At 43.2% G+C, this 22,309-nt stretch overlaps 1 protein-coding gene across 1 annotated transcript in view; it reads left to right on the top strand.

Moving 5' to 3' along the window:
* LOC129327967 (vomeronasal type-2 receptor 26-like) overlaps positions 1–19,199 on the top strand; it is a 43,581-nt gene extending 24,382 nt beyond the window's left edge. The window contains exons 3-5 of the mRNA XM_054976715.1: positions 11,080–11,354; positions 16,061–16,187; positions 18,292–19,199. Of these exons, the coding sequence (XP_054832690.1) occupies positions 11,080–11,354; positions 16,061–16,187; positions 18,292–19,199 (1,310 nt within the window). The remainder of the gene's footprint in view (positions 1–11,079; positions 11,355–16,060; positions 16,188–18,291) is intronic.
* Positions 19,200–22,309: the final 3,110 nt, after the last annotated feature.

Here is a 22,309-nt window from a genome sequence, read left to right as displayed (position 1 = left end):
TTTGTCTTTGTCGCTGTCATTGTCTTTGTTGCTGTCGTTGTCGCTGTCTTTGTCTTTGTTGCTGTCGCTGTCGCTGTCTTTGTCTTTTTTCACTGTCTTTGTCTTTGTTTTTGTCTTTGTCTCTGTCTTTGTCGCTGTCTTTGTCTTTGTCGCTGTCTTTGTCTTTGTCGCTGTCTTTGTCGCTGTCTTTGTCGCTGTCTTTGCCTTGTCGCTGTCTTTGTCTTTGTCTCTGTCTTTGTCGCTGTCTTTGTCTTTATTTTAGTCACTGTCTTTGTCTTTGTTGCTGTCTTTGTCTTTGTCGCTGTCTTTGTCACTGTCTTTGTCTTTGTCGCTGTTGCTGTCTTTGTCTTTGTTGCTGTCTTTGTCGCTGTCTTTGTCTTTGTCGCTGTCTTTGTCTTTGTCGCTGTCTTTGTCGTTGTCTTTGTCTTTGTCTTTGTTACTGTCTTTGTCTCTGTCTTTGTCTTTGTCGCTGTCTTTGTCTTTGTCTTTTTCTTTGTCGCTGTCTTTGTCGCTGTCCTTGTTGCTGTCTTTTTCACTGTCGCTGTCTTTGTCAGTGTCTTTGTCGCTGTCGCTGTCTTTGTCACTGTCTTTGTCGCTGTCTTTGTCGTTGTCTTTGTCTTTGTCGCTGTCGCTGTCCCTGTCTTTGACGCTGTCTTTGTCGCTGTCTTTGTCACTTTCTTTGTCTTTGTCGCTGTCTTTGTCACTTTCTTTGTCTTTGTCGCTGTCTTTGTCTTTGTCACTGTCTTTGTCACTGTCTTTGTCACTGTCTTTGTCTTTCTTGCTGTCTTTGTCGCTGTCTTTGTCTTTGTCGCTGTCTTTGTCTTTGTCGCTGTCTCTGTCTTTGGCGCTGTCTTTGTCTTTGTTGCAGTCTTTGTCTTTGTCGCTGTCTTTTTTGCTGTCTTTGGCGCTGTCTTTGTCTTTGTCGCTGTCTTTGTCGCTGTCTTTGTCTTTGTCTCTGTCTTTGTCTTTGTCGCTGTCTTTGTCTTTATCTTTGTCGCTGTCTTTGTGGCTGTCTTTGTCTTTGTCGCTTTCTTTGTCTTTGTCAATGACAGCGTCAAAGACAAAGATAGCGACAGCTACAGCGACAGCAACAGCGACAGCGACAGCGACAGCGACAGCGACAGCGACAGCGACAGCGACAGCGACAGCGACAGCGACAGCGACAAAGACAAAGACAAAGACAAAGACAAAGACAAAGACAAAGACAAAGACAGCGGCAAAGTCAAAGACAGCGACAAAGCCAAAGACAGGGACAAAGACAAAGACAGTGACAAAGACAAAGACCATGACAAAAACAGCGACAAAAACAGCGACAAAGACAGCAATAGAGACAGCGACAAAGACAAAGACAAAGACAAAGACAGCGACAAAGACAAAGACAGCGACAAAGACAAAGACAGTGACAAAGACAGCGACAAAGACAAAGACAGCGACAAAGACAAAGACAGCACCTTTTTCTTTGTTGCTGTCTTTATCTTTGTCTTTGTCGCTGTCTTTGTCTTTGTCGCTGTCTTTGTCATTGACGCTGTCTTTGTCGCTTTCCTTGTCTTTGTCGCTGTCTTTGTTGCCGTGTTTGTCGCTGTCTTTGTCGCTGTCTTTGTCGCTGTCTTTGTCGCTTTCTTTGTCTTTGTCTTTGTCATTGTCTTTGTCTTAGTTGCTGCCTTTGTTGCTGTGTTTTTCTTTGACGCTGTCTTTTTTCTTTCTCGCTGTCGCTGTCGCTGTCGCTGTCGCTGTCGCTGTCGCTGTCGCTGTCTTTGTCTTTGTCTTTGTCGCTGTCTTTGTCTCTGTCTTTGTCGCAGTCTTTGTCGCTGTCTTTGTCGCAGTCTTTGTCGCTGTCTTTGTCTTTGTTGCTGTTGATGTCGCTGTCGCTGTCTTTGTCTTTGTCTCTGTCTTTGTCGCTGTCTTTGTCGCTGTCTTTCTCTTTGTCGTTGTCTTTGTCGCTGTCTTTGCCTTGTAGCTGTCTTTCTCTTTGTCGCTGTTTTTGTTGCTGTTTTTGTCGCTGTCTTTGTCGCTGCCTTTGTCGCTGTCTTTGTCGCTTTGTCGCTGTCTTTGTCTTTGTCTTTGTCTTTGTCTTTGTCGCTGTCTTTGTCGCTGTCTTTGTCTTTGTCTTTTTCTTTGTCGCTGTCTTTGTCTTTGTTGCTGTTGATGTCTTTCTCTATGTCTATGTCTTTGTCTTTGTCTTTGTCTTTGTCGCTTTCGTTGCGTTTGTTGCTGTCTTTGTCTTTGTCATTGTCGCTGTTTTTGTCTTTGTCCTTGGCGCTGTCTTTGTCTTTGTCGCTGTCTTTGTTGCTGTCGCTGTCTTTGTCTATGTGGCTATCTTTGTCGCTGTCTTTGTCGCTGTCTTTGTCGCTGTCGCTGTCTTTGTCTTTGACGTTGTCGCTGTCGCTGTGGCTGTCTTTGTCGCTGTCTTTGTCTTTGTCGCTGTCTTTGTCTTTGTCACTGTCTTTGTCATTGACGCTGTCTTTGTTGCTTTCCTTGTCTTTGTCGCTGTCTTTGTCGCTGTCTTTGTCGCTGTCTTTGTCTTTGTCGCTTTCTTTGTCTTTGTCATTGTCTTTCTCTTTGTTGCTGCCTTTGTTGCTGTGTTTTTCTTTGACGCTGCCTTTTTTCTTTGTCGCTGTCGCTGTCGCTGTCGCTGTCTTTGTCTATGTCTTTGTCGCTGTCTTTGTCTCTGTCTTTGTCGCAGTCTTTGTCGCAGTCTTTGTCTTTTTCTTTGTCGCTGTCTTTGTGTTTGTTGCTGTCGCTGTCGCTGTCGCTGTCTTTGTCTTTATCTCTGTCTTTGTCTTTGTCGCTGTCATTGTCTTTGTTGCTGTCGTTGTCGCTGTCTTTGTCTTTGTTGCTGTCGCTGTCGCTGTCTTTGTCTTTTTTCACTGTCTTTGTCTTTGTTTTGTCTTTGTCTCTGTCTTTGTCGCTGTCTTTGTCTTTGTCGCTGTCTTTGTCGCTGTCTTTGTCTTTGTCGCTGTCTTTGCCTTGTCGCTGTCTTTGTCTTTGTCTCTGTCTTTGTCGCTGTCTTTGTCTTTATTTTAGTCACTGTCTTTGTCTTTGTTGCTGTCTTTGTCTTTGTCGCTGTCTTTGTCACTGTCTTTGTCTTTGTCGCTGTTGCTGTCTTTGTCTTTGTTGCTGTCTTTGTCGCTGTCTTTGTCTTTGTCGCTGTCTTTGTCTTTGTCGCTGTCTTTGTCGTTGTCTTTGTCTTTGTCTTTGTTACTGTCTTTGTCTCTGTCTTTGTCTTTGTCGCTGTCTTTGTCTTTGTCTTTTTCTTTGTCGCTGTCTTTGTCGCTGTCCTTGTTGCTGTCTTTTTCACTGTCGCTGTCTTTGTCAGTGTCTTTGTCGCTGTCGCTGTCTTTGTCACTGTCTTTGTCGCTGTCTTTGTCGTTGTCTTTGTCTTTGTCGCTGTCGCTGTCCCTGTCTTTGACGCTGTCTTTGTCGCTGTCTTTGTCACTTTCTTTTTCTTTGTCGCTGTCTTTGTCGCTGTCTTTGTCTTTGTCACTGTCTTTGTCACTGTCTTTGTCACTGTCTTTGTCTTTCTTGCTGTCTTTGTCGCTGTCTTTGTCTTTGTCGCTGTCTTTGTCTTTGTCGCTGTCTCTGTCTTTGGCGCTGTCTTTGTCTTTGTTGCAGTCTTTGTCTTTGTCGCTGTCTTTTTTGCTGTCTTTGGCGCTGTCTTTGTCTTTGTCGCTGTCTTTGTCGCTGTCTTTGTCTTTGTCTCTGTCTTTGTCTTTGTTGCTGTCTTTGTCTTTATCTTTGTCGCTGTCTTTGTGGCTGTCTTTGTCTTTGTCGCTTTCTTTGTCTTTGTCAATGACAGCGTCAAAGACAAAGACAGCGACAGCTACAGCGACAGCGACAGCGACAGCGACAGCGACAGCGACAGCGACAGCGACAGCGACAGCGACAGCGACAGCGACAAAGACAAAGACAAAGACAAAGACAAAGACAGCGGCAAAGTCAAAGACAGCGACAAAGCCAAAGACAGGGACAAAGACAAAGACAGTGACAAAGACAAAGACCATGACAAAAACAGCGACAAAAACAGTGACAAAGACAGCAATAGAGACAGCGACAAAGACAAAGACAACGACAGCGACAAAGACAAAGACAGCGACAGCAAAAAAGACAGCGACTAAGTCAGCGACAAAGACAGCGACAGTGACAAAGACAGCAAAAGCAACAAAGACAAAGACAGCGACAAATACAGTGACAAAGACAAAGACAGTGACAAAGACAAAGACAGTGACTAAAACAAAGACAAAGACAGCGATAAAGACAAAGACAGTGAGAAAGACAAAGACAGCGACAAAGACAAATACAGCGACAAAGACAAAGACAAAGACAGTGACAAAGACAAAGACAGCGACAGCGACAACGACATAGACAAAGACAGCGACAAAGACAGCAACAAAGACAAAGACAGCGACAAAGACAAAGACAACGACAGCAACAAAGACAAAGACAGCGACAGCAAAAAAGACAGCGACTAAGTCAGCGACAAAGACAGCGACAGTGACAAAGACAGCAAAAGCAACAAAGACAAAGACAGCGACAAATACAGTGACAAAGACAAAGACAGTGACAAAGACAAAGACAGTGACTAAAACAAAGACAAAGACAGCGACAAAGAGAAAGACAGTGACAAAGACAAAGACAGCGACAAAGACAAAGACAAAGACAAAGACAAAGACAGCAACAAAGACAAAGACAGCGACAGCGACAACGACATAGACAAAGACAGCGACAAAGACAGCAACAAAGAAAAGACAGCGACAAAGACAAAGACAGCGACAGCGACAAAGCGACAAAGACAGCGACAGAGCGAGAAAGACAGTGACAAAGACAGCGACAAAAACAGCTACAAAGACAGCGACAAAAACAAAGGCAGCGACAAGGCAAAGACAGCGACAAAGTCAGCGACTAAGACAGCGACTAAGACAGCGACAAAGACAAAGACAAAAACAAAGACAAAGATAGCAACAAAGACAAAGACAAAGACAAAGACAGCGACAATTACAGCGACAGCGACGAAGACAAAGACAAAAACAGCAACAAAGACAAAGACAGCGATAAAGACAAAGACAAAGACAGCGACAAAGACAAAGAGAAAGACTGCGACAAAGACAGTGACAAAGACAAAAACAGCGACAAAGACAGTGACAAAGACAAAGACAAAGACAGCGACAGCGACAAAGAAAAAGACAGCAACAAAGAAAAAGACAGCGACAAAGACAGCGACAAAGACAAAGAATACGACAAAGACAAAGACAAAGACAGCATCAAATATAAAGACAAAGACAAAGACAGCGACAGCGACAAAGACAGAGAGAAAGTCAAAGACAGCGACAGCGACAAAGACAACGACAAAGACAAAGACAGCCACAAAGACAAAGACAGCGACAAATACTGCGACAAAGAAAAAGACAAAGACAGCAACAAAGACAGCGACAAAGACAAAGACAAAGACAGCGACAAAGACAAAGACAAAGACAAAAAGAAAGACAGCAACAAAGACAGCGACAAAGACAACAACAAAGACAAAGACAGCGACAAAGACTGCAACAAAGACAAAGACAAAGACAGCGACAAAGACAGCGACAAAGTCAAAGACCACGACAAAGACAAAGAAAAAGACAGCAACAAAGACAGCGAGAAAGACAAAGACAAAGACAGCGACAAAGACAGCGGCAAAGACAAAGACAAAGACAGCGACAAAGACAAAGACAGCAACAAAGGCAAAGACAGCGACAAAGACTGTGACAAAGACAGCGAGAAAGACAGCGACAAAGACAAAGACAAAGACAGAGAGAAAGACAACGACAAAGACAGCGACTGCGACAGCGACAGCGACAGCGACAGCGACAGCGACAGCGACAGCGACAGCGACAAAGACAAAGACAAAGACAAAGACAAAGACAGCGATAGCGACAAAGACAAAGACAGCGACAAAGACAAATACTGCGACAAAGACAAGGACAGCGACAAAGACAAGGACAGCGACAAAGACAAAGACAAAGACAAAGACAGCGCTGTCTCTGTCGCTGTCTCTGTCGCTGTCTCTGTCGCTGTCTCTGTCTTTGTCGCTGTCTTTGTCGCTGTCTTTGTCTTTGTCTTTGTCTCTGTCGCTGTCGCTGTCTTTGTCGCTGTCTTTGTCGCTGTCTTTGTCTTTGTCGCTGTCTTTGTCTTTGTCTTTGACTTTGTCGCTGTCTTTGTCGGTGTCTTTGTCTTTGTCGGTGTCTCTGTCTTTGTCGGTGTCTTTGTCTTTGTCGCTGTCTTTGTCTTTGTCGCTGTCGCTGTTTTTGTCGCTGTCTTTGTCTTTGTCGCTGTCTTTGTCGCTGTCTTTGTCGCTGTCTTTGTGGCCGTGGCCGGTGTGACGACATCACTCATGGAAGTGATGTTGCCACCTCAGTAGTGGAGCGTGCAGATGGTTGTTGTGGAAATTGTCGCTCTTCAACCAGGGACCAGTCCACTAGTTGCTGTCTGTTTGCTGCTTGGGTTCACCTCTTACCATAGGCATGTAAAGAGTGCAACCTCACTTGATCTTTCCCTAGTACTAAACTGGTGTCTGATAAGAATAATATGCCAGCAGCAAAAAGGTCTTAAGCAAGACTGGAAGTTTTTATTTAAAAAGGCAAAAGAGCAGTTGGGCAAGGCACCAGACCTGTGCCCAACCCACTGAACACTAGAGCGCTATAGAGATAGATACAGAATAGAAGTTAGCATGCAAGACACAACAATATTATAAGATAACTACAAAAAAAAAAAGACTCCCCCCCCCATTCCAGAGCTCTGGGACCCCTCTGTTGCACAGCCACAAGACTTCAGCTAGCCCCTGCATGTTGGCAAGTGAAGGGTACCGAGTGCTTGGTTCGTCCCTCTTTTATAGGAAGATATCAAAGGCTTGCTTCATTAACATCCTAATCAATTACATTGTCTTTGTTCTTGAAAGACAGTTCTGTTGAGGGTCTTTCATGTAAACACAAATCTACACATCCTCTATCTCTAAGATAGACTGCATCTTTGATATGCATTTGTAAATTACAAAGGAATGTTCACACCACACTAGTCATAGGTTTGGGGTATCCTGTACTCCCCAGAGATAAGCTGTTTGCTGTTTGTCCTGGTCCTAATTACCTTTGCTCTTTTGGTGATTTATATGCAAAAGGCCAGAGGACTCTTCAAAGGTCCCAAACAATTAACAACTTTTATGGCCTTATCTATTCCCTGTCACAGAAGGTGAGATCTTCCCAGGAAATGTAACTCTATTCTGCAGGGACAGAGAGAGCTTTTGGAAGATTTCTTTTCCCCAAACTATAGCTGGTTCTCTATTTCTAACATAGGCCAAAAAAGGCCTGGTTCCGACCCACTCACAAAATTCTGACAACAGTGGTGTGTGCTCCTTAGGTGCCTGCTGGTGGCAGCCAAGCTCCGGGAGCTTGCCCCTTCCCACCAATCACTGGCTGGTAGATGAGGGGGCAAATCTCTGGGAGTTTGCTCACCACTGGCAGACACCTGGGAACCCTAGTGTGTAGGTTGCACAGGGAATGGGGTAAGGGGATGGTCAGAGGGGGGACATGTATGTAGTTGCAAGGGGGGAGCCGGGTCTGACACCCTCCCAGCTTCCTATCCCAGTGCCTTTCCACTGCATCTCCCCTATCTTTGCCACAGTTCCTGACAGTCCCCATATAGCTGGTTGTGATATCAGGGCTTGCAGCAGAATGCTTAATAAGAAATAGTGTTCCTCCTTTGTACGTGTCCAACTGGCTGGGGGTGGGGGATGGGAATGGTGCAAATCTTGGGTGTGGTGTCCCTGGGATCGAACCCAGAGTCTGCCTTATGTTTTGTTGCCAGACAGACCAACCGTTGCCAGGAGAATGAGGTGGCCTTGTCTTTTGACCACCATAAGGGAAAGTAAAGAACGGACAGTGGGCTCTAGTGGACTCTAGTGAATATAGCCAGAAAAGGCACACGTTGTAGAAGCTAACTTAAGAACATACTTGATTGAGTAGATGTTTATTAGAAACTCTGGAGGTGCCAGCAGAGAGACCGCTTTACTCAAGTATAGACACCAATAATGCAATAGATATAACTAGTATAATATAAGTTATCATAGTCATATAAGTTATTATAGTGATTCAATCATATAACTGATCGTAGTGATTCTATGATTCTATAGTCAGTATTGATATCTTGTTAGGATATATACATATAAAGATAGAGATAAGTGTAAGAACTAACAGTGGTGTAACAGTATTTTTAAAATATAGATACTATTAATCGTAGGGTTATTTAATTATGAGGTCTTCTAGGATGAGGAGAGGAAGTATATGTGTGTTATTTATTTGAAAAAAAAACATTTTTAAATATCATATGATCAGTGTATTTTTCTAGTCCTTGTAACATGGGATACTATGTAATCTTTTCTTTTTAAATCTTTGTTCTCCTTCCACTTTTCTTTTGTGTATCTTTTTACCTATTTTAAAAATAAAAAATGATTTAAAAATATTTTCCAAAATATTACATCATCTGTCACAGCAGAGACCATCCTACTAAGGAATCTGCCCTATAATTGTCATAATCACTGTTTTCCTTCTTATGACCAAGTCAATTTCCACAGGCTACCAGCAAGACCAATAATACCTACATCTGAAAGGTGCTATAGAAACCTCACATGTTTTTACAGATGGAGGTTGGGAGACAGACTGGGTTCCATGAGTGTTTCCTATGGTATCTCCTCAAGCTAATTTTTAAACTATTTTTAACACAAAAATCCATACCCCAAAATGACACAAGCTGTAGCTCTTCGTTTTTCTCTTCATGGCTTCCCAAAGTGACAGAGTGAACATCATAAAAGATAAATTAACTTTGTTTCTCTGTCCTTCAGCCTCTTTCCCAATCACACAAACACAGGCACAATTCCTTAGTCTTTTTACAAAATTTTATACCAAAGAGTTGCAAGTCCCTTCCATTATCATCTTTCCACCTCCACTATCACAGGGTTTCTTGCTAATCTGTTTTGAACAAAATGTGATTGATAATTGTCAACTTTCCTCCCTCTCTTTTGTACACCCAGGCAAAATCATTGATGCCTCTAACCGTACAATCATCTGCAGCTGGTTCTTTAAAAAAAACAAAACTGAATCGGACCGAGAACTATAGCTTAATCTTGTTTTTAAGCTACATTGAGAGAAAAGAATAAAAAGGACCTTCATTGTCTATCATAAGGTTGCAGCATTAAAAAATCTCTGGGAAGTTTAGCCTCCATCACTGGCCATTCAAACAAGGCTGTGAGAGAACGGATGCCAGCCAGATAATAATTCAGAAAATGGAAGAATGGGAATTTGCTTCTGGAATTGGAGATTTGCCACCAGTCTCATGTGGGTAGTGATGTTGCTACTTGTCCTGCTGTGCCAGACAGTGTGCAATACACTTTCTATGGAATGCACCGTTCCTGAAGATCCTTTACCTATTCTGCATAAATTTGATCAGCCAGGTGACCTTGTGATCGGTCGAGTTTTATCCCACATCTTCTTCTTTGACGGCACTCCTTCCTTCAAGGAACAGCCAACACAAGCAATGACTGATAAACCTGTGTAAGCATTTCTCTCTCTCTCTTTTTCAGTTTTGTGGGCAGTTCTCTTATATGTGTAGAATGTGTAAATTCTCCTCTGTACATTTCCCATCTGAATTATATTGTTTCATTTGATCTACTGATTTATTTACTTATTTAGGAAATTTTCATGCCACCTCACCAGAGTCCTGCTTGAGGCGGTTTCTTTATGCCTAATGCCTTTTGTCCATTGCATTTTTTGATGTGAGAAATGGTCGGTTCACGATGACTTCATTTTATTGTTTATTTCTATCGTCTCCTTTACAGTGAGCTACACTGTTGTTGCCTGACAGCTGAAGGAGAAAAGAACAAGAGTCCAGCAGAAACTATAAGACTAACAAAATTTGTGGTAGGGTCACAGCTCACTTCTTCAGATACAACTGAAGGCATTCACAAACATTCAACCATTATGTGAGCAACACAAGAGGCATACAAAACTTTCATGGGAGAAAAAGAATCTTTATCGAAAGGCACATTGACTCGAATGGTCTTCAAGGGTGTGACTCCATTAGTTATTCTGAAAATCCCACCTTTCCAGAAACCTAACCCTTACACAAAATAAAACATAAAAACATAGACTGCACCAAAAGTTCTTAGCACAGCATAAACCCATCCAGCAGATTCCACTATTAATTACTTTTCTAAGTAACAGCACTACAAAGGAAGGTACTGGGTATGTGGTAAACTAAAAAAATAGAGCTAAACCATACTATTGATTGGTAGGTTTTATTGATATTCAGTACCATACTGATTATTGAATAAGCCAGAAAAGTAGACATTAACATTTGTACTACCATAAGCTGGGGCTCAAGAAGGGTGTGTGCTTGATGATGGCTATTAGAAAGATCTTAAAGAGACTTCTAGACATAAAAAACAGAAAATAAGTACACGTGTGTGTGTGTGTGTGTGTGTGTGTGTGTGTGTACACAAAGGCAATCCTGTTTCACAATTTGGAGGTTGAATACAGTGGAAGTAATTTCCATCAACAGGAGATTCTTTCCTTCCCCAACTTGCTGCAGCCCAGAATGACTCCCAAAGTGTTGATTTGGGGGGGAGGAACAGGTGATCTTCAAGAATCTCCAGTGAACTGAGGGATTCCACAGAAAAAATCTATTAGTGGAAACCTACTTTTCAATCCAACCCACAGTGTTTACATGAAAGGCACTACTGGATAAATATTAGGCCAAGCTACTTCGCCACCCATGGAGTTTAAACCGACCTATTTCCAAAAGTAAAATTGAAAACCACAAGTCTTTCAAAGCAGTATCATTTGCAGGAGATGTGGCAAAGACACAGTCACATATTGCCTACAAGAAGAGGAAAGACCATAGAGAGGATGAAAATGCCCATAAAAAAACATTTTGCTGTGGTTGTCACAAGTTAGCATCTATTTCTTGAGTGGAAATATGATGAGAAGAAGACATATAGTTTCGGTTTAGATTTTTTAAATTAAAGAGCCTGTAACTCTCCTTGCAGTTCCATACCCAAAGAGTACCAGAACATCTTGTCCTTGGCATTTGCTGTAAAAGAGATAAATGAGAATCCCAGAATCCTACCAAACATCACATTGGGTTTCCACATTCTCAACAGCTACAATGCAAGGTTGACTTATAAGGCTACCCTGAGCTTGCTTTCCTCACAGCACAAGTTTCTCCCCAACTTCAAGTGTGAGAGACAGAAAACTCTCATAGCTGTCATTGGAGGACTCGCCTCAGAAACCTCGGTCAATATAGCCACTGTTTTAGCCATCTACAAGACCCCACAGGTAAGCCTGGGTTTAGAGGTTTCATAAACGAGTAAGTAGATTTTCAGAGTTTAGAATTCTCAATACCTACACATTTTCTTCTAGTTTTCTTATGGATTGCTTTCTTCAGAACATGGTGACCCAGTGCGGTTCCCATCCTTGTACCAGATGGTCCCAAATGAAGGTTATCAGTATATGGGGGTTGTCCATTTATTTCAGCATTTCAAGTGGACATGGACTGGGCTCATGGCGATGGACGATGACAACGGAGACAGATTTTTGGAGGCCGTGGTTCCTTTGCTTTCCCTCAACAGGATATGTTTTTCCTTCACAATAAGAATAGCAAAAGCGAGTTTTATGGATGACTTTATTACATTGGTTTTTAGGCTGGAAGAACAATATCATGTTCTCTTGGAAAGCAAAGCCAATGTCTATTTTGTATATGGACAGCCTCCATCCCTGCACATTCTGAGCATGTTGCTGAACACAGCGGAAAAGTTTTCACTGCCACCTCTGGGTAAAGTTTGGATTGTTACTTCCCAATGGGATTTCAATACATGGTCTATCATAAGGATTTGGGACATAAAGATATTCCATGGCGCCCTATCCTTTGCGGTTCACTCTAATCAGCTACCTGGATTCCAAAAATTCCTTCGGATTATAAGACCTTCCTGGGCAAAAGGAGATGGTTTTATGCAGGAGTTCTGGGAGCAGGCATTCAATTGTTCATTGGACATTTCCAAAGTGCATGAGAAAAATGTGAAAATTTGCACTGGAGAGGAGAAATTGGAGAGCCTTCCTGGGATTTTGTTTGAAATGCGCATGACTGGCCGCAGCTACAATGTCTACAATGCTGCGTATGCTGTGGCACATGCTCTGGATGCCATGTATATGTCTAGATCCAAGCATAAAAGACCAGTCGGAGAAGGGAGACGGGGCTTCCAGAATGCACACCCATGGCAGGTATTGACGCTTGTAGGACACAACTGATGTTTTATGAACGTCAGCCCACCTTTCTTAGATGGATGGTATTCCATCTACCAAAATCCTTGCCTTCTTGTGCTTTTTATCCAACGACCGCAAATTATTTTAGAGCTTTCTTATTAACTCGATTGAATGCGCACCCCACTCCTGTTATAAAGGGAAGGTTAAGAAAGATTCTTTACTCAGAATGCCTTTGTGGTTGTTCTCAGAGGAAAATTGGAACTTTGATAAATATTTTGATGGACTGTCCTCTCTGTAGTAGCCTCTGAAATAGGTTTTTAACGCACTACCTAAATAATTTTTCATCTTTATCATAATCTAGTTTTATTCCTTTTATCTGATAGATCTCCAAATTTTACCCTTGCTGTTGTGCGATTTTTTCATTGGTTTAGTGTTTTGTCCAGATGCTGCTACTTAAAAGACAGGTTTTGTCTACTCAAGGCTTTAGTCAAGGAGCTTTAATCAGAGGAAAAGAAAGGATGACCACAATGGTAGTGTTAATGCTAATGTTGTGATGCCGCATGTTTTATCAATTAGATCCAAAGCATTTGACTAAAACACATGTAGATTTTATGTCTCATTTCTGGTATTGTGACCGATAGTTGATTGTGAAATCTCGAAAATTAAACATAAGCCTGTAATTCTGCAGGTTGCAGTGAAGGTATTCTTGCTTTGGCAACCATTTTTCATTCACTGTCCACCTGGATAGGCTAATTTCAGCCTAGTGCAGGATGAAGAAACGAACTGAAGAATACAATGGGTTAAAGGGAATTTCCTCTATCTCAGACTTACAGCTCATTATATGCCACATAAGAGGGGTGTAACATTGCAAATCATGAACTTCTAAAGTCTCTAAACACCCAGGTCCGGATCGAGGGGGGCAGGTGGGGTTGCCTGCCCTCGGTGCCACCAAAGAGGGGGTGCCGGGCACGGCTGCCAGCTGCCCGGGAGGCTGAGCGCAGGGTTCGGAGACCCTCGCCAGCCCCACCGATGGGGTGGCTGGGTGGCTTGCTGCACAGGACCTCCCAGCCCTGCGCTCAGCCACCAGCACGGCAAGCCAGCTGCCCCAGCGCATGCCCTCACCACCACCAGCTCCACGGCTCACTGTGTGCTGGGGTGGCCGGCTTGCAGCATGGGCGGCACAGGGCAGTGGGGCACGCTAACTGCACAGAGGGCCTCCTAGCCCTGCGCTCAGCTGGCTGTGCAGCAAGCCGGCCACCCCAGCACCTGGTGAGCCGCGGAGCTGTCGGCAGTGAGAGCATGCGCTGGGGCAGCTGGCTTGCCGCACGGGGTGGCTGAGTGCAGGGCTGGGAGGCTCTGCATGCGTGGCAAGCCAGCCAGCTGCCCCAGCGCATGCCCACGCTGCCGCCAGTTCCATGGCTCACCGGGCGCTGGAGCGACCGGCTTGCCGTGCATGGCTCCCACCCTGCGTGATGATGTCACAAAAGTGATGTCATCATGCAGCACCTGGAGCGCGCGTGCTCTGCGCATGCGGAGTGCCCGGGCAAGGTTTGCTCTGGGTGTCCGTGCGCCTGGATCCGGCGCTGTAAACACCATATGACAAAATAAACCACAGAGTAACAATTTTACACTCAGTAGTAAGATAGTGTACTTCCAGCTCATGAGTCACTGCAAAAATTCCTCAAACAACATTGGGCCAAAAGGATGAAGCTGAGACAGTTCTCACAAGATGAAACCACTGTGTAGAAGTCTGAAGCAAGTATCGTCTGGGAAGTATAATTTGGGAAGGCAATAAATATTTTAGCACTGAATTGCCCCATTCTTTCTTTTACTATTCAGCTCCATCGCTTTCTCCAGAGCATTGATTTCAACAACACTGCTGGGGACACTGTGCGTTTTAATGAAAACAGAGAAATAGTGGAAGGTTTTGATGTTACAAACTGGGTAACCTTCTCAAATAGCTCTTTTGTTAGAGTCAAAGTCGGAAGACTGGATCCTCAAGCTCCTAAGGGCCAAGAGTTAACAGTTAATGATGATCAGATTGTGTGGCACAGAAGCTTTAATCAGGTAACACACAGGGTCAATCCAGAAAAGAAATGGAAAGAATTCCATTTCAGTCCATTCAAAGTTCTGCGTGCCTTCCAAGTATGACGGGTAGTATGGAATTATTTAAACAATCAAACCTTTCTTTTATTGAAAAAGAAGTGGGATAGAAATGCTGAAAATCAAAAAAGTTATCTTCTTTACTCCCCCTTGTGGGAAGTAGATTTAATGAAGAAGAATATTTCATGTGCCTTTACTATTGCTATGCATTATTATTCTCAGGGGATAATGTAGTATTTGTAATGCAACTTGCAAGAGAATGAGACTTGAAGCAAAATGACCAAAGCAGAATGTATGTTATGTATGTTAGTCACTGTGAAGACGGAGACCAGTCACTGTGAAGCTTGCTATAAGGTAGCTGCACCTGCACCCGTATTCATTATTAGCTAGACACTGTTTATAGGCTGATAAGGAAAACTTCTTTGTAAAGCTGTTCCTGCCAAATACAGCAATAAAAGGGAATAGAAAGACAGACCAGCTGCAGAGGGGAGGATTTGAGTAGCTACTCTTAAGCAACCAAGGATAGTGGCCAAACCTTGGACAATGAAGAAGAAGTGGCCAACAAAGTGAGTCACTGAAAGACACAAGCAAGCCGTGAGTTAATCAGATTAGCAGTATCTTTCAAGGCTGAGAAGGAGCCCCAGAGCAAGGGGAACGGGGTGCTGATAAATGTGACTTCAAGCACATTCCTTGGGAAGGGTGAGCGCTCCCCTCTCATGGAATCCAGAGAAGGAATCTCTGCCTGTAGAGAACAAGGTTTGCTGAAGCGACATTTAGACGCCAAAAGGACAGGAAATAATATGACCTTTATGAAAGGGAAAGTGTAAGAAAGACAGAAGATGTTCTCTGAGCATCCTTGAAGTGTTGAGCAATGTTAATTAAGAAAGTGTGCATATCGTGATAAGGTTCAGAATTGTTCTGCCAATGTGAGACCATCAGACCATTGACGTGGTCATTTGCTTGACCAATGTAGTTTCAAGGCTGCAACTTATGTAACTTATGCCACTGGACCAAAAGCTATATATTCTTTTGCTGTAGCATCATTGCTCCGAAGAACTAATCAGCCAAAGGAGCTTTTCTTTACCTGGTAACTGTATTGTTCTTCCTTGCTTATAAGCAATGAATAAAAAGGCCTATGCTTATCTCTCTCATGGGATTCCTGCCTATTCTCCTTTACTAATGGAGCCAAAACAAGATAAGGTACAGAATTTTGTGCAACATCCTGATCTAAAGGATACCAGAGCAGAGTCCATCTCAAAATATTAATCTCTCTATCAATTTTTGATAGGGAGATTTTTGAGCACATTTACCTATATACGCCAATTGTAAGTTACCATTTTGAAATCACCATTAGGCAGTGAGCCTTCAATTCAGCTAAAGTATTAGTGCATTTATTCAATTGTAGTAATTGGTTCTTGAAAACTAAACATGTCCGTATCTCTCTTCTGAAACATGTTTCTCACTTAAGTATTTTCTTCTTCTGTGTACCAGGATAGCAAACCATTTTAGGTTCACAATCTAGGCCTTTTCACAAGTTACACTGAATGCACATAAAATCGTTCTATGGTACAGTGCTGCAAAATGCTAATGCTTGTTTACATACTAGGATCATACTCTTTGATGTTGCCATTCCAGTACTCATTTTTAAGGCACTATTTATGTTTTGTATTTGTTGATAGGTGTTGCCCCTTTCTGTTTGCAATGACTACTGCTATCCTGGCTACAGCAGGAAGAAGAAGGAGGGAGAGAAATTTTGCTGCTATGATTGTGCTCCATGCCCAGGAGGGATGGTCTCGGAGAAGAAAGGTAGGAGAAACAGTATATAGAAGTATCCTATTATATAAAAGGCAAGCCATATTCTAGACAACTCACCTCTTATCCTGGTGCGCCTCCAGAGGGTGCTGCTGCAGTGGGAGCCTAGGTATGGAAGCCCGTGCCTCTAGACAGCACACCGTGGTGGGAAGGGCAGGTGAGGCTGTCCGTCCTTCCCTCCCACCCCTCACCTTCACCTGGCAGTGATCGGGGCGAGGAGAAGGAGGCAGCAATGTCCAACTGCCCCCCTGCCTTCAACTGGTGGCAATCGGGATGCAGAGCAGGTGGCAATGCCGCCCCCCACTTCATCTGGCCAGGATCAGGCATGGAGCAAGTGGCAATACCTGCCCTCCCTTCAGCTGGCTGAGATCAGGAGCAGAGCAGGGGGAAATGACCATTTCCCATTCACCCAGCTGGGATCAGGAGTGGAACAGGTGGTAATGCTCGTCCTCCCTTCACCTGGTGGGAATCAGGAATGGAGCAGGGGGGCAGTGCCCACTCCTCCTTCACCCGGCTGCAATTAGATGTGGAGCAGGCGGCAATGCCCGCCTACCCACCCTCCACTTTCTAGAGCCTGTTGTATTTTTCCCCACAATGGGCTTTGTTGCTAGTTAGCCATACTCAACAGCTCAAGTGGGTATCTATGAGGAGTTGCACAAGGCTTCTCATTTTCCCCATGTATCCTCCTCCACATCCTATTTCCTCTTTCCCTTCCCCTCACAACCTCTGTAGCCTCTCCTTTCCCCCTGATTCCTTCTCTCCATCCAACCCACTTTTAACTTTCCTTCATAGTATTCAGCTTTCCTTTCCTTTCAACGACTTTTTCTTCTGCTCTCTCCACACTTCAGCTCTTCTTCTTCTCTCCATGTTCTCTGCTTCCTTCTATTCCTCACATTTCTTACCTTTATCAGTCTCTTCTCCTGGAGCCTTTGAAAGATACAAACATTTGGAAGGTTCAGTAATATTCTTGTGGTTGCTTAGCAGCCCCCCACCCCACCAAATAGCCACCAAGATAAGTCTCACAAGATGTTCATCTCTAAAAGATATGTTCTAATATTTTGATGTTTTGTTCAAATCGTGCAATTGTTTTTCCAGATTTTTCTACGAACCTGGGGCTTGCCTCAGGTCTGCAAACACTGCCTCTCCCATCTGTCTCTGGCCTTGATGGGTGGAGTTTTTGATCCAAACTCTAAGGTGTGGTTCAGAATCAGACATAATGATTTAAAATAAAAACAAGTGTAATTTGCCTGGTTCGTGCAAGGAAAAATATGGAGAAAATGGAAAATGCTGTCATTCATAGGTGTTTTTGGTTAATGATATTCCCAGTCATTTGTTTCTCTGGAATTTAGAACTAATCTTGGAAAGTAAGTTTGTGGGGAGATTCTACAATTGGCTCAACAATTGGTGTTGCTTAAATAACAACAACAACAACATTTGATTTATATACCGCCCTTCAGGATGATTTAACACTCAGAGCAGTTTACAAAGTATGTTATTATTATCCTCACAACAAACACTCTGTGAGGTGTGTTGTTGGGGCTGAGAGAGCTCTAGAAGAGCTGTGACTGACCTGTCACCCAGCTGGCTTCAAGCAGAGGAGTGGGGAATCATACCCGGCTCTCCAGATTAGAGTCCCACTGCTCTTAACCACTACACCAAACTGGCTCTCCATGCCATCTTTCATTCGAGATATGAAGGGTTTATTCCTGTCACTTGTTCAAAAGAGGTCTTTCTTTCAGAATCATCCATTTAAATCTTGAACACTGATTGCATTGTTTTTTTAAAACAGCACTTGCATTAACTTTTGATATCCCAGCATGGTTCACAAGAAACTACCTTCTTAACAAAAGAAGCTGTAGAAATTTCCTAGGAAGTTAGGACAGTATCATTATTCCTATGATAGGTTTGGGGCAGCAAATAACATGCAAATGGTTCCGTGGTTGCAATCAAGGGTTTCGTGGCTCACAACTGAAACAGTAATACACGCTGGCTCATTATACAACCCATACATTCATTTGAGCATCAAGAACACATTCTCATTGTCAATTCCAAATTATGTAACCTTCCTTTATCTGTCTTGTTCCTTTTTAAAAATCAGATATGGATGTCTGTGTCAAATGTCCTGAAGATTATCATTCCAACTTGAAACAAACTCAATGCATTCCCAAGGATATAAGCTTCCTCTCTTACAAAGAGACTTCGGGCATCGTCTTAGCAGTTTTGGCTGTTTTTTTCTCTCTGATGACAACTTTGGTACTTCAAACCTTCTTGAAACATCAAGATACTCCTATAGTCAAAGCCAACAACCGGCACATAACCTACATTCTCCTCATCTCCCTCCTGCTTTGCTTCCTCTGCTCCTTGCTCTTCATCGGACAGCCTTTAAAAGTGACCTGCCTTCTCCGACAACCTACTTTTGGCATTGTCTTCTGCGTGGCTCTTTCCAGCGTGTTGGCCAAAACCATCACTGTGGTTTTAGCATTCATGGCTACCAAGCCAGGATCCCAGATGAGGAAGTGGATTGGGAAAAGAATGGCAAACTCCATCGTTCTTTTCTGCTCCTTTTTCCAAGCAGGCATTTGTACTATTTGGGTAACTACTTCCCCTCCATTCCCAGATAAGGACAGGCATTCACTGAATGACAAAATTATCCTGGAATGTAATGAGGGCTCGGCTAAAATGTTTTACTGTGTCTTGGGCTACATGGGCTTCCTCGCCATGGTCAGCTTTATGGTGGCTTTTCTAGCTAGGAAGTTACCTGACAGTTTCAACGAAGCCAAATTTATCACCTTCAGCATGCTGGTCTTCTGCAGCGTTTGGATCTCCTTTGTCCCCACCTACCTGAGCACCAAGGGGAAGGACATGGTGGCCGTGGAGATCTTCTCCATCTTAACCTCTAGTGGTGGCTTATTGGCTTGTATCTTCTTTCCAAAATGCTATATTATCATTCTAAGGCCTAAATTAAATAACAGGGAGCATTTAATAAGGAGAAATAAAATAATGTAAGTTTCTTTCTGTAGCTTCATCCTCAGTATGTACTAAGTGTCATTGAGAAAGCAAATATAGAAGACTTACACAATCAGAAAACGAGTCTAAAGCTTCAGATGGGAACAAACACCACCACAGCCATTCCCATAGCCTAGTTGTAGGACCTTCTTCACGCACTGCATTGCTATGGAAAGAAAATGATCTCACAGTTTAGAGGGAAGCAAGATTACTTTCTGGGAACTTTTACAGCTATTGGTCAATTTGTGTGTTGTTGCTGTGAGACGTTTTGCTTTGCACATTTTTATTGCTAGTGCAACAACTTAATTTGTTCCTTTTAAACTGTTTTAAGGCCATCTTTTCACAGTTTTACACTACTGGACATTATTGTCTGACCGTCACTCTTGTAACAATCTGGTGGTGTGATTAAAATTGCTTCTTATACTTGAGCATTTAATAACAAATGAGCATTTGAAGAAGTTGGATGTGAAACGGGATATAAAGTATGCTGGCAAAACCTGTTGGCTTGTGGTGTTGATGAATCTTGGTTCAGCTTCACAGGGCATGGTTGAGTTCTCTCCGGGGAAATCCCTCTCGTCTGGAGGGCAATGACCTATAGATAAAAACACAAGAATTACAACTCAGCTAGACATTTATAACAACACTTTGAATATTTACTTATGTCTCCAAAGAAGATTCTCTGCATACATTAGCATTATTTGAACACACGGGAAGAGGGTGGGAGGGGCCGTTTCATGCCATTTGGATCCATAAAACTACTATTGTTGCAAGCTATTGTAAGTGCAATCCTTGGGGGGGAGATGGAAGCTGACTCAGAGTTATGATGGCATATTCTGAACTTATGTCATGGTAACACCCCCCCCACATAACGGTGCAGTGGCCCAGTGCTGCTCTGGCTGGGTCCCCTGCTGGCACTCGGCCACAGTGGCTGGTTGTGGGAGTAACTGGGGCATAAATCCTTGCCCCAGCAAGCCAGAGGATTGGCCAGGAGCAAAGCGCAAGTTAGTCTTCTCCAAGCACAGGCATGCCCCCTGCACTAGTGGAAAGTTATACTACAAAAATGACAGTGTTACCACAGGTGCCATTGTAGGGGAAAAGTCACCTCTCTCCCTGCCCCCTTATGCCTGGCCCCACCAAAGTGGCCCAACAGAACATAGGATGCTGACTGTCAGACTCTGGATGGCAGACTACAGCAGACAGATCTCTGGTTCATTGTAGCAAGACACAGGTTCTTGGTTAAATGATGTTTATTCAGAAATCAGTTCTTTCCATAATCAGATCCAAAGGTCTACTTAGGAGGAAGGTAAGCACCTAAGCAGTTCTAGTAGAAAGTTGACCAGAATGGCTACATAGGAAAATTACATCCCTCTTCTACCCCTGTTCCTTCCCCCTCCCGTTTGCCAATTTTGTGTGTTTTTGAAGTTCATAATGCGGTTCGTGCCCATCTCTAGTCTCCACATTGCTTTGCCCAGCTGGCTTGGAATTCCCCCTGATGCAGATCAACCTGCATTAATCCAGGGCCCTGTAATTTTTATAGCACAGGCTTATATCAAATATGGTGGAGGCCTGGGCTGACTACTTACACCATGTGTGACAAACAGTTATTCAGTTCTTTTCTCTCACACATTATTGTGCCCACCTTTGCATCTTCATTGCACATGGAACAGTTTTATTACGGAGTCTGAATCTATAAAATGACATTTGATTTCTTGCAAACAAAGCAGTTCATTATATTGTCGAAGGCTTTCATGGCCGGAGAACAATGGTTGTTGAGGATTTTCCGGGCTGTATAGCCATGGTCTTGGCATTGTAGTTCCTGATGTTTTGCCAGAAGCTGTGGCTGGCATCTTCAGAGGTGTAGCACCAAAAGATAGAGATCTCTCAGTGCTGGTGAAATGTCAGGAACTACAATACCAAGACCACAGCTATACAGCCCGGAAAATCCACAACAACCAAAGCAGTTCATAATAATATAATAACAACTTTGCTTATATAATACTTTTCCTGCCAGATTAGTGCCCCACTTAGAATGGTAAACAAAGAGTTTTTAGTATCCTCTCAATACAGCTGGGGAGTTGGGACTGAGAGGAATGGGTTATACAAGGCTCACTCCTTTGAGATTCAAAACAGCAGAGTGCTGGTTCACAGTGCAACTACTTAACCACTTTGCTACAGCAACTCTCAAAATGGATGGACTGTGCCCAAAAGAACTGTGACTGACCTGCCATGGCTGAGCATACAGAAGACCCCCTTCCCCCGTCACTCTCTGTTGACTTCTTGATGAATACATGGCATGGAGAGCATGTGCCACAGCATGGACAGCATTGTAGATGCCATAGCTCTGACCGGACATTCCCATTTCAAAGACAGTTCTAGGGACGCTGTCGAGCTTCTCGTCTCCAGTACAGTTTTTGTTTGGGGGCCCATAAGGGTTATAATGTGGCCGTGAACAGAGAAATACATGGATCCAGAACAGGTGAATCAAATAAATTTTAGATTGATACGGATTTAGGGTCTCAATGAAGTCCTGAAATCCTGGTACTTCATTCGTGTGCAGTGCAAAGGACAAACTGCCATTGAGGGATTTTGGTGTGAATTTACTCTCTACGAAAATAGATGTGACATCCCATTGAGAAGTTATAATCCAAACTCGCTCTATTGGCAGTCCATAATTAATTTCATAATATTGTAGGATTATTTTTAAACCTTCCATAGACTGATCTTGCCCATAGACAAGAATGACATTGAGTTCGCTAAGCCAGACTTTTAAAGCTATCTGCCCTAAGATTTTACGCATATTTTCAATGTAACTTTTCGCTATTGGAATCATTTCTTTCAATGCAATGCAAATAATACTCTGGAACAACCTTTGAATCAAGCTTTGAAGGAATGTTTCTCCACTGTCATCATCTGATGTGAGGAGGCCAATCCAATTCCATCCAAAATGCTTGAAGAGATGAACAATCCCAACACTTTGAGGTGTTTCATGTGGAACCATCCGTAAAAAATAAGGAAACTTTTTAGCATTCATTGTCGTATGAAAGGAACCATAACTGACCTATGATGACAGGTCATGACTTAATGAGACATGACAAAAATCTCCATCTATT

This window comes from Eublepharis macularius, chromosome 4 (assembly GCF_028583425.1).
Source record: "Eublepharis macularius isolate TG4126 chromosome 4, MPM_Emac_v1.0, whole genome shotgun sequence".
Taxonomy (NCBI): domain Eukaryota; kingdom Metazoa; phylum Chordata; class Lepidosauria; order Squamata; family Eublepharidae; genus Eublepharis; species Eublepharis macularius.
Note: the sequence above shows the minus strand (reverse complement) of the source record. Positions and strands in the feature narration are given on the sequence as shown.